The following is a 15,789-nucleotide window of genomic DNA, read 5'->3' as shown; positions in this document are numbered from 1 at the left end:
ATAAAATTATAAATATAGATAGATAGAAAGATAAATGTTTTCTGACGTGCGTACAAAATATACATGTGATGTAAATTAATTTGGACAGTATTTTTTAGTGGCGCAACATCTAAAAAATCTAGAATCTGTCCATCTGTCCCCACAAGTGACTTATCAAATTAAGAGTTTCCTAGAGCTACAGTTAAAGACATAATTAGGATTTTAGTGGATTCCCTCAAAGTGCTCAGTGAGCACGAAACTCAAGGGAAACTACATCTCTCCCTTCTCCTTTTTTTCAAAACAGAGGGGTGGGGTTGTGCTGAACTTAGCACTCTGAGAAAAAAAATCGATTTTTTTGTGTAGGTTCCTTAAATTATGGATGATATTTGAGCTTTACCTAACAATGGCAGTCAGACCAATATTTGATTTAATTATGCACATTCCATATAGTAACAGAAAATATACTCTTTAATTTCACATCTTTTGTCTTTAGGTTTTAAATGAACAAAATTACAAAATCTTTTTGGACAGAAATACATGCATCATCCACATCCTGGCGCTTTTATTTTAAAATCGACCAATCTTGTCCGAAATAGGCGGCATCGATTGTAGTTCCAAATATTTATGTATATTTAATCAACAGTTTGGTCTTAAAGCAGGGTGGGGAGAGGACAATGCAGCAAAAACTTTTCAATCGCCCAATATATATTATCAGCTATGAGCGTATAGAGCAGATGATTGGAAGAAAGATGATTATATAATCCATTGTTCTATACCAGCATCCCTGATATAAATGTCCCATCCAGACAAGGAGTTGTTTAAAATTTAAACAGGCTAGACATTGAAAAATTATGCACCTATACTGTTAAGTTGTAAAACAGTTTATTGTTATAAGAAGATGCATCACAAAATTCCAGAGCTTTTTAAAACTTGGATATGGCCGTTTGTTCACCCGACCGTTTGCAAAACTTGATTTATATTAATACTATTGAGATTACAAGCTATTCTATCTTAACCCATTTCTGTCCTTTTTTCACTTCAGATTGATGGACCGATTGATTATATTTTATCTACATATAATACAAAGTAGAACGATGTCTGTTTGTCTGCCTGTTTGATTGTCTGTCTGTTTGAAGCGTAGGATCTCGCCAACTGCTGAAACGATCGGGTTCTCCTTTACAGGGTAGCTTCTCATAGGTCCCGGGAAGGTTCATAAATATTTTCTTGGGGGGTGGGACACCTCCAACCCCCCCAAAAATAAAAAATACCCCCCCCCCAAAAAAAAAAAAAAATATTTTTTTAACTAAAATTAAAAATGATGGGGGGATTTAAAATCTAAAATAAGAAATTGGGTTATCAAATTCGACTCCCCCCTCCTGAAGTGCCCCTTGAGGCCTTTAGGGGCGTAACCGCTAGTATGGAATAAACTAACAGGTTACACCATTGTTTTAAGCTCTAAGAACTCATTACATTATCCAGTTGAAATAACAGAATGTATATCTTTCTATCTTGCTATCCATCGAATAAATATAAGACTTCTCATGGGTCCAGAAACTAAAATAAAAAATATGAGGCAAGGTACCACTACCCTTGCAAAAAAAAATACCACCCTTGTAAAAATTATACCACCCCGACCCCTCCCAATCTTTTCCTTTTTTCTCTTTAACATTAAAATTGAAAGCGGAGAGTAGTTTTTCTTCCCTTAAGTGCCACTAGAGGCCTCTAGAATATTGATAAATCCACACATTCAAAACCGATCTTTCTTTTCTAAAGTTGAAATGTATTTCTTAATACTTATGCCTGCTTTAAACCAGGAAAAAAGAAGGGAACATTGGGCTGTTTATTACACTAGTCTCTAAACTCTTGTAATAACCTTTTTAATGTTCGTTTGCTTAACAACATTTGGGATTTTTATTGAATTATGATTGGTTGGTTCAGTTAGTTTTGGAGAAATGTTTAAATCACTAATCTTAATTTCAAAAAGAGTGATTTTGTGGTTTATCATTGAGGATGTACATTAATTTATCGGCCATTGTCTTATCCATATAGATCCCTGGCTTTAAATCCTCCATTGAAAAGTGGTGTAAAGTAAATATCAAAATATTAAACCAATATTGACAAGGATGGAAGGGACATTTGACAGTAAATTGCAAAGTATCATACCTGCGTTATCTTATTATTCGTAGCCTAAAAACTTATCATAATTGGTTAGTTTTGAAAAATTTCTTTACAAACATTTCAACCAGTAGTTTTAATTTAGAAGAGGGTTTAATTTGTTTATCATTATTGGGATTGAATACATTTTATTCATCCATTGTCCTATCCCTTAAAATCCCTGAATATTGAAGCACAAAGACCATGCTTCGTTCAAAATTGACAATTTGTTGTTGTCAGGGAAAAAAGGGACAAGACAACACAGGAAAATATCATTTTGTATTTTTAGTGGCGAAGCTACTCTATAATTACTCAGAAAATTATCAATCTTAAACTAAGTATGACATAGCTGGCATATTATCAACATGACGTTGGTACAACGTAATTATAGAATATGAGACATTGAATAGAGGTGGCCACGACTGACATTCTATCGACAAGATTATATTATGTTTGAAATTTTATGTTGTTTAAATAACAACAAAGTTTTGTTTTTACAGAGATCCCTAAAATTGTGGTTGCTACGCAATACGACGAGAAGGAAACTGTCCCAATTTTGTATAATATTTGCGGAACAAGTTTTAGTTACGTCACATACGTTTCGGGAAAGAGAAAGGGAAGGGGGGAAGAAAATCTCTTCAAAAGAGATGGGAGAAAAGGGGGCTTTCTTACTATAATAGGCTGAGTTGATTAGACAAAAAAAAATCATATATAAAGATGCAACGAGTGCAAACTGCAATGTTTGCTATGCTCTTTGTAAATCTACTTTATGTTGCCTTTCCATAGATAAATTAATTTGTATTTTCTAGAAAATAATTAACTTTTAAATTCATCCAGCTTGGATAGGATATAGGTAGAATTTTGTATTTTGCTTGTTTATTGCCCCTACAGGGCCATATCCTAACATAGAGAAAATAGACAACATAAAGAGAAATCAACGAAGTACAAAAAGAACTTTCTTCTTACTCGAACTAATTTATTTTTAAAAACAGAACTGAAATATATGACTGCTAGCGGCTACGCACCTAGATGCCTTTAGTGGCACTTAATTTTTTTTTTATATTTAAAATATGTCTATGTATTTCGATTTTTTGTGATTTCTCTTGGGAGGGTGGTGGTACCCTCCCCCAAAATAGTTAAAAACTTTCACGGGACATATGAGAATCTACCCTGTTAAGGAGAACCCAATCGGTTCAGCGGTTAGCGAGATCCTTTGGTACAGACACACAGACAAACAACCAGACAAACATCCTGTTACTTTAGTATAAGGATTATGCGTTATATTTTATTCGTGTTCAGAAAAGCATGGAAACAGTATTGAAATAAAAACTGCGTCCCATGGCTATGACGGCATCTTAAATTTTTAGAGGATATTATCTGCACTAGACTTTCTGGATCTAGTTGATTTAATTACATTTCCCCGAATGCCCATTAATTTGACATTTTTCACCTATTTATAGCCACCCATAGGTGGCTAACTCTCCAAGGCACTTCTACCCCTTTAATTACCTAATCGAGGAGCTTAACTCTGCGGGTCAATTATAACCTTTATAAACTAACGTTACCTAAAAGCCTAAACTGTCTAAATATTCTTAGTTATGGGCAATGTGTATCGGTCGACCGGGTCTACCAAATAGTTTTTCAAAAGTCTTAAAACAGAAAAAAAATAACAGTTTTAATTTTTATTAAACATAAATAATTGTATATACATAACAACTACAAACTTTAAAAAAGGCTATATAATTTCACAAATCATGGTGAAAACAAGGATGACAACATCCATAAAATCGAAGCTCTAAACGGCAGGTATAACAAAACTGATTTTAAGCTTTTAATTTTCATTATCTACAGAAAGCTGACTATAAAACAATATATGACTATTAATATACAAAAAATACAACATTTTATACTTTATCACAATAAAAAAAAACAATTATAAACAACATTAACTAGATTTTGAAAATTAAATAAAAAAGGGATAAAAAAGTAAAGCTTTTGATTATGTAAGGTATATTTTTTGTTTTCATCTTTGGGAACTTTTCTTTAGTTTTTTAAAATGAAAAGTTTGATTTGTCCATGTTTTCTAATTAGTTTTTATGTAAACAAGGATGACAACATCCATAAAAGCGAAGCTCTGAAACGGTAGGACAAACGGACATTAACACTTGTATAATGTCAGAACTGAATAATCAGAATGCGAATGTATAAGAGTCAAAGCAAAATTGTAAGTAAATTTGTTGAGAAACTGCTTGATACAGGATAATGAATATGGACATACTTACATTTTTAGGACTTGATTATAGAGTTGCTTCGCTTATAATATTGTACTTTGTTGTTCCAGGAATCAGTATACCAAAAATCAGACCAATCGGATAATTAGGTCACATACAAATTTGTTGTTAAAAATGTAAAAAAAATCAACATGTTTAAAATGGACCTACGGACATTCTGGTAATGATTATAGAGTTGCTACGCTTTTAACTCGTACCTAACTATTACAGGAATCACCATGCAAAATTTGAAATCGATAGGACAATTCTAACATGCCTAAATTAACGAAAAAAGCTATTTAAAAAAGTAAAAAAATCAACATGTTTAAAATGGACGTAAGGACATTTTGGTAATGATTATAGAGTTGCTACGCTTTCTAAATCGTACCTAACTACTAAAGGAATCACCATACAAAATTTGAAATCGATAGGACAATTCTAACATGTCTAAATTAACGAAAAAAGCTATCCGTGACGGACGGACGGACGGACGTACGGACGGACCGACCCTAATTATAGAAAAGCTTCGCTTTTAAAAAGTAAATGCAATGTTTACATACCCTGAGACAAATAGTAAAAAAGGTTTGACTGTTTTTTTTAACATTTATATAAACAACTATTTCATTATGTAAAACATCAAAAATTAACTCTTTTCATATGAAAATAAGGGTAAAATCATATTTCCATTCCACTTTTTTAAACAAACAATTGAAATTGTACAAAAAAAAACCAAAAAGATATGCATAATTTATATTTTTAGACTAGCAATTATTTCAAACAAACTGGTATATAATCTAAAAGTTCTAAAATTAATTTTATCAAGTAAGGTTACTCTTTTTTGTTTTTGTGATAATTAATCATTTATATAGTTGATATTCTATACATGAGTTTTGTGGTGTGACTTTAACGGATTGGACCAGGTTCATTAAAATTTCACTAAGGGGGGGGGGGGGGTTAATGCAACCATCTCGTATTCAGTGAGCAAATGGCACTTAGAATTCGAATTTCGATCTGAACTTTTGCATGAGTAATCCTTGGTAGGTATATTTTTTCCTAAATCGAACAAAAAGTTGGAAAAGTAACGGCTGGCGGCTCAGCCGTTCAGTCGTTTTTTTGCGTATTTTCAGGGTAAATCCATCATCAATTATGTAGGAATCAACTTTTTAAACATATTTTTGGTTTAATTCATGTTAAATGATAGCAATAACCATTTTTAAAACTTCTAGTACCAACAGCTACCGTCTAGAACCGTTTAATAGCGTTTTGGAGTGGAAAAGAGTATTATGTGGAGATAGGTTTCATGACTAATTTGCAATATAGATATCCAAAAAATGGCAAAACGGCTATCCGCAAGCTGTTAGCCGTTACTTTTCCAACTTTTTGTTCGATTTAGGGAAAATAGACCTATCAAGGATTTACTCATACAAAAGTTGAGATCGAAATTCGAATTCTAAGTACCATTTGCTCACTGATTACGAGATGGTTGCATTAACCCCCCTCCCCCTTATCGACGGCGGTGTTTTTAACTGTTGTCCGGTTACTAAACACTTCCGCATTTTTTCCAGCGTACTGCATGTCACAAAAACGGCTTCTAAATGCGGCGTTGAATGTTACACTGCCGCCTCCGCCGTTACCACCATGACCGCTACAACATGTGCAGTTGTAGGACACTCCCACGGCCTCTGGTTGGCTTTTCTGAAAAAATATATTAACTATTAATGAATTTTGATTGGTTGGTTCATTAAGTAGAGTTTTTAAACGTTTCAACCAATAATTGTATTCTATAAAAGTGTTAATTTTGTGTCTTAACATTTGGGATGTACATCAATTTATCCGTCATTGTCTTATCCCTTTTAGATCCCTAAGTTTTATATATTATTTATATCAACGTATTATAGACAGCTTTCCTCGGATATTATGCAGATAGTATGACTGAAAACTGGTTCTAATCCAGCGGATATACCATCTCCTTCCTCAACCTTAAATCATATCCTTATAATAAAGTAACAAGATGTCTGTCTGATTATACCAAAGGATCTCGCTAACCCCTGAACTGATATGGTTCTCTTTTACAGGATAGCATCTAAGGACCTAAGGTTCTTTTTTTAGGGAAGGGAAAAGAAAGTAGAAAGGAAAGAGAAAGCGCCCCTAGGACCCGCCACCCCCCCAAAAAAAAAATATTAGGTCATTAGGCTGTTTATTACACTAGTCCCCAATATTTTATAATTACGTTTTCTTGTTTCATGGTATAACAAAGGGGGGAGAGAGAAAGAATATTTACCCCCATCCACTTACAGTTTTAATTTCTTTTAAACTTTCGACGGAAATTTTTGGAGAGTGAATTAACAGGTATCTAGAGGGATGAGACAATGGACGAAAAATTGATGTACAACCCCAATAATATTATAATGATACTCAAAATTTCCCCTTCTTTAGATTAAAATTACTTGTTAAAATGTTTGATCACTCAACTTAATGAATCAATGAATCAAATTGACTAACATCCTCAAAGTTTTTAAGTCAACGAATAAGAAAACTTCGGGGACTAGTGTAATAAACAGCCCATTGTCCCCTATTTCTTACTGATTTTTACTGGTACCCAAACTTTTATATAGATATACACAGACAGTCATTTACCCTGTTACTTTTATATAAAGTGAAACTTGTAGCTGGCTGAAATAACAATTCTCCCCATCCCCTCCCCTCCAACTGGAAAAATTAACTAATAAAGTAAAACTTGTAGCTGGATTAAATAACAATTCTCCCCATTCCTCCCCTCCAACTGGATAAATGAACTAATAAAGTGAAAATTGTAGCTGGCTAAAATAAAATCCCATCCCATCCCACTGGATGAACGAACTTACTAATAAAAGATGTTCATGTTAGCAAACTAATTTTCTCCTGTCATAATATCCACTTATATCCTATTATCATAATCAGGGATCCTAAGGGATAAGACAATAAAGGATTAATTGATATACGCCTTTTATTTATTGATTTACAGCTTGCACACGCTGCTATTTTGTACTACCCTATCAAGAATTATTTAAACGAGATGGTTCCATTACCCCCCCCCCCTTACTTCAGATTTTTTTTTACGTTTTTTATGTAAAATTTGCTTTAAAATATTATTAGATCCTTGTCTTGGAGTAAATAGATGAGACCTCCCTTGCTCACTTGCATGTTAGCGCGAACAAAGGGGTCAATCCTAACAAACTCAACCTGAAATTAAGAGTATGATCACAATTCTGGGATCTTCAAGGAAAAGATAATGGAAAATAAATTATTGATGTGCATCCTCAATCATGATAAACAATATAAAATTATCCTTCAAAAGTTGGTTGAAAAGTTATGACAATACTATTTGTACAAACCAATTAAGATGTAGGTGTTTAAGCAAACGAACTTGGAAAGTACCTAGGTAGGTACTTAAGCTCAATTTGTAAATTTAGTTTAAGATTATAAACACTAAAACAATTCGGAAGTATGAAAAATAAAATATTGACCTGCATATCCGTGGCCTGGTAGGGTACCCATTCTCCATTCACCTTCTCTTTCACGTCAATATAGAACTGAACCATCTCCCTAAGGAAATAAAAATTTTGTGGGTGTGTAGATATGTTTCTCCTTTACAGTGTGGCTTCTTATATGTTCTGGGAAAGCTTATAAAAATGGAAAAATTGTCATCAAATTAGTTTGCTAAAGGAATCGGTTATTGGTCAGTTCGTCTATTCAATAGGATGGGAGGGGAAGAAAAAAGGAAGAGGAAGGTCGGAATCGTTAATTAGCCCGCTACAAGTTTCACTCAATTGGAGAACATTAAAATCTGGTGTAAGATCCAAGTAATTAAGTATCCATTACGTAGAGGTAGGTAACAAATTATTAAAATGTGCTTATAAATAAGTGACAAACCTGATAATATAGAACTCAGGGGCACTTCCTTCACCAAGCTTAGAATGTTGGATTCCATCCACACGGAGAACTCCACGCTCCTGAATAAGAAAAAAACATTAATTTCATTATTATACCGTTTTATCGAAAGAGTAAGGAAGGGGGGTTCAATGATAAAAACACTTTAGATTAAAAGTATACTTAAGACCTTAAAATAATTAAACTTTTGGTCGCCTACATGTTTAAAATTCAATAAATGATGGTTAAAAAATTAGGTTGAAAATTACTTTACCCACATTTTAGGTATCTATTTATCTTTCAGTCCACTTTATTTGTAGTCATATAATACATCTTTCTTAATTTTCACTTATACTTAAAAACATAAACCTATCAAAACTTGTGAATGTTGATTTTAACTTCTTATACCTTGAAGCACCACAAGCTGAGGGCCTCAGCAAGTTCAAAGTTTCCGCTTGGAACAGGTTTACCAATTCCAGTTTGAATCTCAGCCTGGAAAAACTCGTCAGAGAAGAACTCAAGTGAGCCTGAAAATATTAATTTATAATTTTTAGGCAAATCTTTTTCTATATAGGTATACCTTGATACATGCATAGAATAAGCGTTAGTGAATTAAATCATGTTAGAATCGTCCTTTAACTTTGAAGTTTCACAAGAAAAAATATTCTCAAACAATTTCACATCTAATCTTTCAATATATTGGCCAAAAACACTAGAAATATTGTTGTAGCATTAGTATCTGGAGACTTGTTAGACACAAATCCTCTTTTGGATAAGCTAAGGTTAGGTAGAGATTTTAAAAGTTTTGGTTTATAAAAATTATAGAGTAGCTTCGCTACTAAAAATAAAATCTAATAACACACACTTGTGAAGACAACACAATAGTGAGTACCAATTAAAGAGTAGCGCTGCTACTTGAAATCAGATTTAACTTTTAGACAAATGACAAGATAAATTACCTTTAAACCTTTCAAATGTATTACACATGGAAGGCTTGCCTAACTGTCTTCTATTGTATCGGCCAAAAAAAGTTTATTCATAAGTCAAAACAAAATTGTACCAAAGTAATTTGTCGCAAAACTTATCTTAGAAAAGCTTTGCTTTTAAGAAGAAAGGTTAAGACCATAAAAGTATTCTACAAGATTTATATTTATGAAATATCAATTTATATTGGTTTTGTCATTCTAAATTTTTATACTCTTTATCAGAAGGAAAATTATTTTCATCTCATATCTTTTAAAGCATAAAAATTATGTCATTATCGAATTGATTGTAACATTTGAGAAAGAAATAATTATGATCAACAAAACAACCCTTTCTAAAGATTAAAATATTTTGTTGAAAAGTTTTAACATTGCTAGTTTGTACTACCCAATCAAAAGTTCATTTAAGTTCCCAAAGTTTTTATTTGATCAAACTTAGTCCCTTCCTCCCAAATGAAAGTGAACTAACCTGTCTGATATGCACACTAAGATAAGACGTAGCAAACTCCTTTTTACAATGAGACCAGGGCTTCTTTACCTTAAAATAACACAGATTAATGAAACATAAAATGTTCTAGACCAGGTTAAAAAAAGGTTAGGGTTGGGGGGGGGGGGGGGGGTGGCAAAATTTAAAATTTAATTATATAAATTGTTCTAAAAGCCACAATAATACCCCGAGTAAAAAAGACCTTTTGCTCTAGTCAAAATGACCAGAGCAACATTAAAAATTAATTTTTAAATCCCCCAAAAAAAGTTTATTGGGGACTTAATTCAAATTTTGGCTCTGCAGTCTGATTCTATAGGTGTCCTAGTATATTTATGACACCCCATTTGAAAATAGGTTAAAAACAGTTTAAGAAATTGTTATTTTATCAGAATCAATGTTTAAAAGAGGAGAAAATTGCAAAATAAATGTTTTCCCATTGATTTTCTTTGGATTTGCAAAATGAAGTGGATCAGTACAAAATCAAAAAATATAATTTTTGATTGATACATAAGCATTTTACTCTAAACAGAATCTTTTTGTTTTATCATATGTGTTGCTTTAACAAGTAGAAACAATGTACTGTAAAGCTGTACACTTATGGACTACCATAGACAAATTTAGCAAAATGTAAATTGCATAATGAAGTGATTCAGTGTTTAGTTTTGATAAAAAGATCTATAGTAAGTATAGATGTATACAGATAACTACCTGTCCCCCTTTTCCAAGAACCTTTTTGTCTGCTAGCAAATTATTTTTTCTGTTACTTGGCTGTGTTAATATTCCCGACAATATTGGTTGATTTTTAAAGACCCAATTGTAGGTTGACACAAGGCTCTTGGGATGGGAACATAACAGTTATCTAACCCCTTCCCCCTCTAGTGTTTTACTCTCTAGTTTTGATTTACATTTTCATATTGAGATTTTTTACCTGGTTACGGGTAGAAAGTGGTTTTGGTGTGGTTGCTCCACCCATTTCTCCGCCATCCGTGGGGGGTCCTCCCATTCCTGGGGGCGGGCCGGTAGCCACGCTATTACGGGGACTGTTCCTGTATTCATTTGTGATTTTCAAACATTTTTATTTCATGAGCAATTTTGTGTAAATCATACCTATCTATAATTAAAGAAATGTCGCTTAATCTTTTTCTCAAAGTACCTTGTATAATATTTAGTTCAAATTTACTCCCATCCTATTGTGTATGAAATAAATTAAAAGCAGGGGGTGGAGGCCAATAATTTTCTTCTAATGCTTTAGGGCACTGGATCTATTGGCCCCGCAGGGGTTAGCAATAGCAGGGGCGTCCAAGCTTTTTATTTTGGGGGGGGTAAAAAAATTTAGGGGAGGGTAAAATGGCGCGTCGAAGCGCGCCGCAAATTTTTTTTACTCCCCCCAAAATTTTTACCCTAGGGGTAAAATTTGCTTAGGGGGGTAATTACCCCCCCTGAAATCTGTTGGCAGGGGTAAATTTAGTTTACCCCCCTAAAAATTTACCCTGGGGTAAAATTTTTGGGGGGGGGTAATTAAAATTTTATTAAATATATAGTATTAAAAATGCGCGCGAAGCGCGCAAAATTTTTTTGTATTAGAGATTTTTATTTTGGGGGGGGGGGGGTATTTACCCCCCCAAAATTGTTTGGGGGGGGTAAATACCCCCTCCTAAATGGTTGGGGGTGCCTACGGCACCCCCAAAATCGTTTGGGGGGGGTAATCGCCCCATTACCCCCCCCCCTTGGACGCCTATGAGCAATAGGTATTTTAAAAAAAACAGAATTTGGTACATTTGAACATATCATAATTCAAAGATTATTGCTGAATCATTAAATCAAATGTATGAAACCCATTCCTGTCATGCTGATTAGGGGTAGGTCCAGTGGAATCTCTGGGACTGATGGACGGCCGCTGGTCATGAGGACGGCTGCCAGACTGCCGTCCGCTGTCCTAGATAGGCAATTAACATAAATAATATGGTGAAATGCAGCAAAAACAGTGATCCTCACTTTAATATATTTTCAGGGGTGTATATTCTGCAAATGAAATTTGATCCTGATAAAAAGGGAGGGGGGAAGGAAATAAAAAATATGTTGAAGGGGGGCATACAGAAGAAATAAGCAGTCATGAAAACATTTTTCCATTTTTATTAACCCTCCATGATGGGAAAAAACAAGAAAAACAAATAACAGGGGGGGAAAATGGATAATATAAAGAGTACTAGAAATATTTCTTTTTTCCCCCTCCTTGGGGGGGGGGGGATAGGAGGGAAAATAATCAAATATTTTGCAGCAGGGAAAAATAAATCTTGTGCAGAATATACACCTCTGAAGTACATATTTACCGAATCAAACTCTATATTGATGTTTGATTCGGTAAAATTCTGAATTGTAAGGAAGAAAGAATAAATGATGTTGCAACTCTAGAAATAAAAACTTTACCTGTAGGTCATTGCCCATTGCCGGTGAGGCGTTTATGCTGACCGGCGGGGGAGCGTTGGAAGGCGATAAAATTGGCGGCGCATTTTTATCCGAAGTTTTCAGTTTGAAATTACTTTTAAGCTCAGAAATCTCCTAAACATATTCGATATGAAAATATTACTACAAAAAATTTTGGTACTTTTCTTGAATTATGATGTTTAGTTCTAAATATATTGTGTCCAAATCTGTCGACCAATAATTTTATTATACATGTGCTTTTGTTTGTCATGTTGTGAGAAAATTTAAAACCCAGCATGGCTAATAATCGTATTAATAATTTTTATTTAACCTTTTTAGCCTCAAACTTATTAGAGGGGAGTGGGGTTTTTTTCATACTAGCGGCAGCACCACTAGCATCTATGGGCTCAATATTTGAAAAGTGAAAGGAAACCAAACTTAAATCTCTAATAGCCTAAAACCATCCCGAGACCTTAGAGAAGCTTCCCTTGAATGGAAAACTAAATCTGTTCAGTAGTTATTGATATCTTAGGCAAAAGACAAAAAAAACTAATACTTTATGCAATAGGATGAATTGCTACCTTCGTTTTATCCTATTGTTTGCGTCTACCCCCCTCCCTCTGGGGTAGGCCGTCTGTGATACCTCTCATGGAGTCTGGACCGTTGTAGTTGTGCCCGGGGACTGGTTGCTGTCACCGTCAGACTTCTGGCGGTCATGGTCTTGCGGGGGCAGGGGAAATACCTGAAGTATTGAATAAATAGTTATTTATCAAATTGTATTATAAACAGCTTTCCGCAGAGATAAAATGTACAATTATAAAATTAAAACCTTTTTTAGCCCCAACGGAGGCATGGACAAAAAAAATTATTTTAATCTTATGATTGTACATTTACATTATTCGTAGAAAACTGGATATAATTTTAGTATTGATGAGAACTGTTTCTAATCCACTGGTTTCAAATGAAAATATTAAATACCTTTTCAATGGATTTCCTATCATCCCTTCTAGAGTCCTGTGAGCTGCCGGGCCGATCCTGGAACAAAAAATTGAATGAAGAGCCTTGCCTAACACTTTATAAAAGTGAAGCTTTTCTATAATTAGGGTTGGTCCGTCCGTACGTCTGAGATGGATAGCTTTTTTCGTTAATCTTAAGGCATGTTAGAATTATCCTATCGATTTCAAACTTTGCATGGTGATTCCTGTAGTAGTTAGGTATGATTTAGAAAGCGTAGCAACTCTATAATCATTACCATAATGTCAGTAAGTCCATTTTAAACATGTTGACTTTTTAATTTTTTAACAACAAATTTTTATGTGATATGATTGTCCAATTGTTCTGATTTTTTGTTTACTGATCCTGTAACAACAAAGAAGCAAACCAACTCTATAATCAAGTCCTAAAAATGTAAGTATGTCCATAAATATTATCCTGTATCAAGCAGTTTTTCAACAAAGGGATAGTTTCACAAAAGGCGTTTGAACTTATTTATTGAACTGCATATTTTTTTCCTGGTTAATTGGTTAAACTACATTTATATGGCATTTATTTGAAAGAATTTAAATTTTCTACCACATAGTTTTTAAAATATCAAGACTTAGAAATCGTCAGTTAAATTGCATATATCACAAAAAGACGATTTTCAAGTCTTGATATTTTAAAAACTACGTGGTAGAAAATTTAAATTGTTTCAAATATATGCCATATAAATATAGACAAACCTATTAACTAGCAAAAAATATGCGGTTCACTAAATTAAGTTCAAATGCATTTCGTGAAACTACCCCTTTGGATTAATCCGACAATAATTTGAGAATCCTATTATATGCAATGTGCATAATGCATCAGATCACTATCCCTGATTATTATTAATCTATCTAAAAAAAATCATTCAGTTTATAAACAGAACAACCATAAATTTAAAATTTTATTTCAACTCACCTTGTTGCCAAGGACCATAATCTTGACAGTGGAGTTACTACCGCCAACTCCCCCCATCTTGGATCCACCACCACCACCCTGGACCTGCAGTGGATAAATAAGTTTTGGAAAAAAAATGCAGCATAACAAGCTAATAAGGGGGAAAAATAAATTGAACATTAAAGTTGGAACAGTAAGGGCTGGCAGCTCTGACGTTTAGTCGTTTTTTTTGGCTTCAAATTATGTGAAATGATACCAAAAACCATTTTATAGATTTCTAGTACCAGCAACTACCGGCTAAAACCGTTTGAAAATGTTTTGGAGGGGCAAAGAGTATTATGTGGAGATAAGTTTTGTAATGGATTTGCCCTAAATATAACCAAACAAGGATGACAACATCCATAAAAGCGAAGCTTTGAAACAGTAGGACAAACAGACATTAACACTTTTATTATGTCAGAACTGAATAATCAGAATAAAAATGTATAAGAGTCGAAGCAATATTGTAAGTAAATTTGTTGAAAAACTGCTTGATACAGAATAATGTTTATGGACAAACTTCCATTTTTAGGACTTGATTATAGAGTTGCTTCGGTTATAGTATTGTTCTTTGTTGTCCCAGGAATCAATATACCAAAAATCAGATCAAACGGATAATTAGATCACATAAAAAATTGTTGTTAAAAAAGTAGAAAAATGTTTAAAATGGACGTATGGACATTCTGGTAATGATTATAGAGTTGCTATGCTTTCTAAATCGTACCTAACTACTACAGGAATCATCATGCAAAGTTTGAAATCGATAGGACAATTCTAAAATGCCTAAATTAACGAATAAAAGCTATCTATCTCAGACGGACAGACGTACGGACGGATGTACGGACGGATGTACGGACAGATGTACGGACGGACGGACGTACGGACTGACGTACGGACGGACGGACGGACCGACCCTAAAACTAATCGTTACAAACAGACAGACAGCAAGACCATATGATTAAATAATTATGAGAACAATCACTTTTCTTAAAACTAGCGTTTGCGCCCCTAGCATATTCGAAGTGATATGGAAGGGGAGAAAAATAGCTTAAAACCATACCCAGGCTTATTTATAAAAATAAAATAGTCAAAAACCATCTCAGGGCCTATAAGAAGCTTCCCTCTAAAGGAGAACCATATCGGTTCAGTGTTAAGCGAGATCCTTCGCTACAAACAAAATAGCTTAGTACTTTATATTATAGGACTAGCGGCTACGCCCCTAGAGGCCTCTAGTGGCACTTTAAATGTTTTTGTTTGTTAAAGGTAATTTTTTATGTACGATACCACCTTATTTGACGTTGAAGTCTCCCAGATTTTAAGAAAATTTTAAATTTTTTTGTCATTTCTTTTGGGAGGTTGGTAGTACCCTCCCCCAAAATAGTTAAAAACCTTCCAAGGACATATGAGAATCTACCCTGTTAAGGAGAACCCGATCGGTTTAGCGGTTAGCGAGATCCTTCGGTACACACAGACAGACAAACATCCTGTTACTTTAGTATTAAAATATCTAAATAATGCATTTCTAAAATAATTTTAATATTTACAACAAATTTTAAAATTGTTATGAAAATTATAACACGCCCCTTTAACTATAAAAACAAAAATAAAAATAAAGATCAGCTGT

General features: G+C 33.8%; 1 protein-coding gene across 2 annotated transcripts; it reads right to left on the bottom strand.

Annotated features, from left to right (window-relative positions):
- Positions 1 to 3,800: 3,800 nt before the first annotated feature.
- Positions 3,801 to 14,242, bottom strand: LOC145326385 (uncharacterized). 2 transcript variants are annotated; one of them, XM_080169718.1, is made up of 11 exons: positions 14,148 to 14,242; positions 12,788 to 12,948; positions 12,210 to 12,341; positions 11,618 to 11,718; positions 10,711 to 10,822; positions 9,765 to 9,833; positions 8,721 to 8,839; positions 8,316 to 8,395; positions 7,910 to 7,988; positions 4,964 to 6,098; positions 3,801 to 4,216 (listed from the first exon to the last, which is right to left on the bottom strand). In XM_080169718.1, exons 3-9 carry the CDS (start codon positions 12,225 to 12,227, stop codon positions 7,960 to 7,962), a joined length of 528 nt encoding a protein of 175 aa, XP_080025844.1. In that variant the 5' UTR covers positions 12,228 to 12,341; positions 12,788 to 12,948; positions 14,148 to 14,242; the 3' UTR covers positions 3,801 to 4,216; positions 4,964 to 6,098; positions 7,910 to 7,959. The 2 variants fall into 2 exon arrangements, with proteins under 2 accessions (XP_080025844.1, XP_080025843.1); XM_080169717.1 differs by lacking the exons at positions 3,801 to 4,216; positions 4,964 to 6,098 and adding an exon at positions 7,487 to 7,625 and having other exon boundaries at positions 12,789 to 12,948.
- Between the last annotated feature and the right edge of the window lie 1,547 nt (positions 14,243 to 15,789).

The sequence above is a fragment of the Acartia tonsa genome, chromosome 8 (genome assembly GCF_053477335.1).
Source record: "Acartia tonsa isolate MP-2025a chromosome 8, ASM5347733v1, whole genome shotgun sequence".
NCBI lineage: Eukaryota > Metazoa > Arthropoda > Copepoda > Calanoida > Acartiidae > Acartia > Acartia tonsa.
Note: the sequence above shows the minus strand (reverse complement) of the source record. Positions and strands in the feature narration are given on the sequence as shown.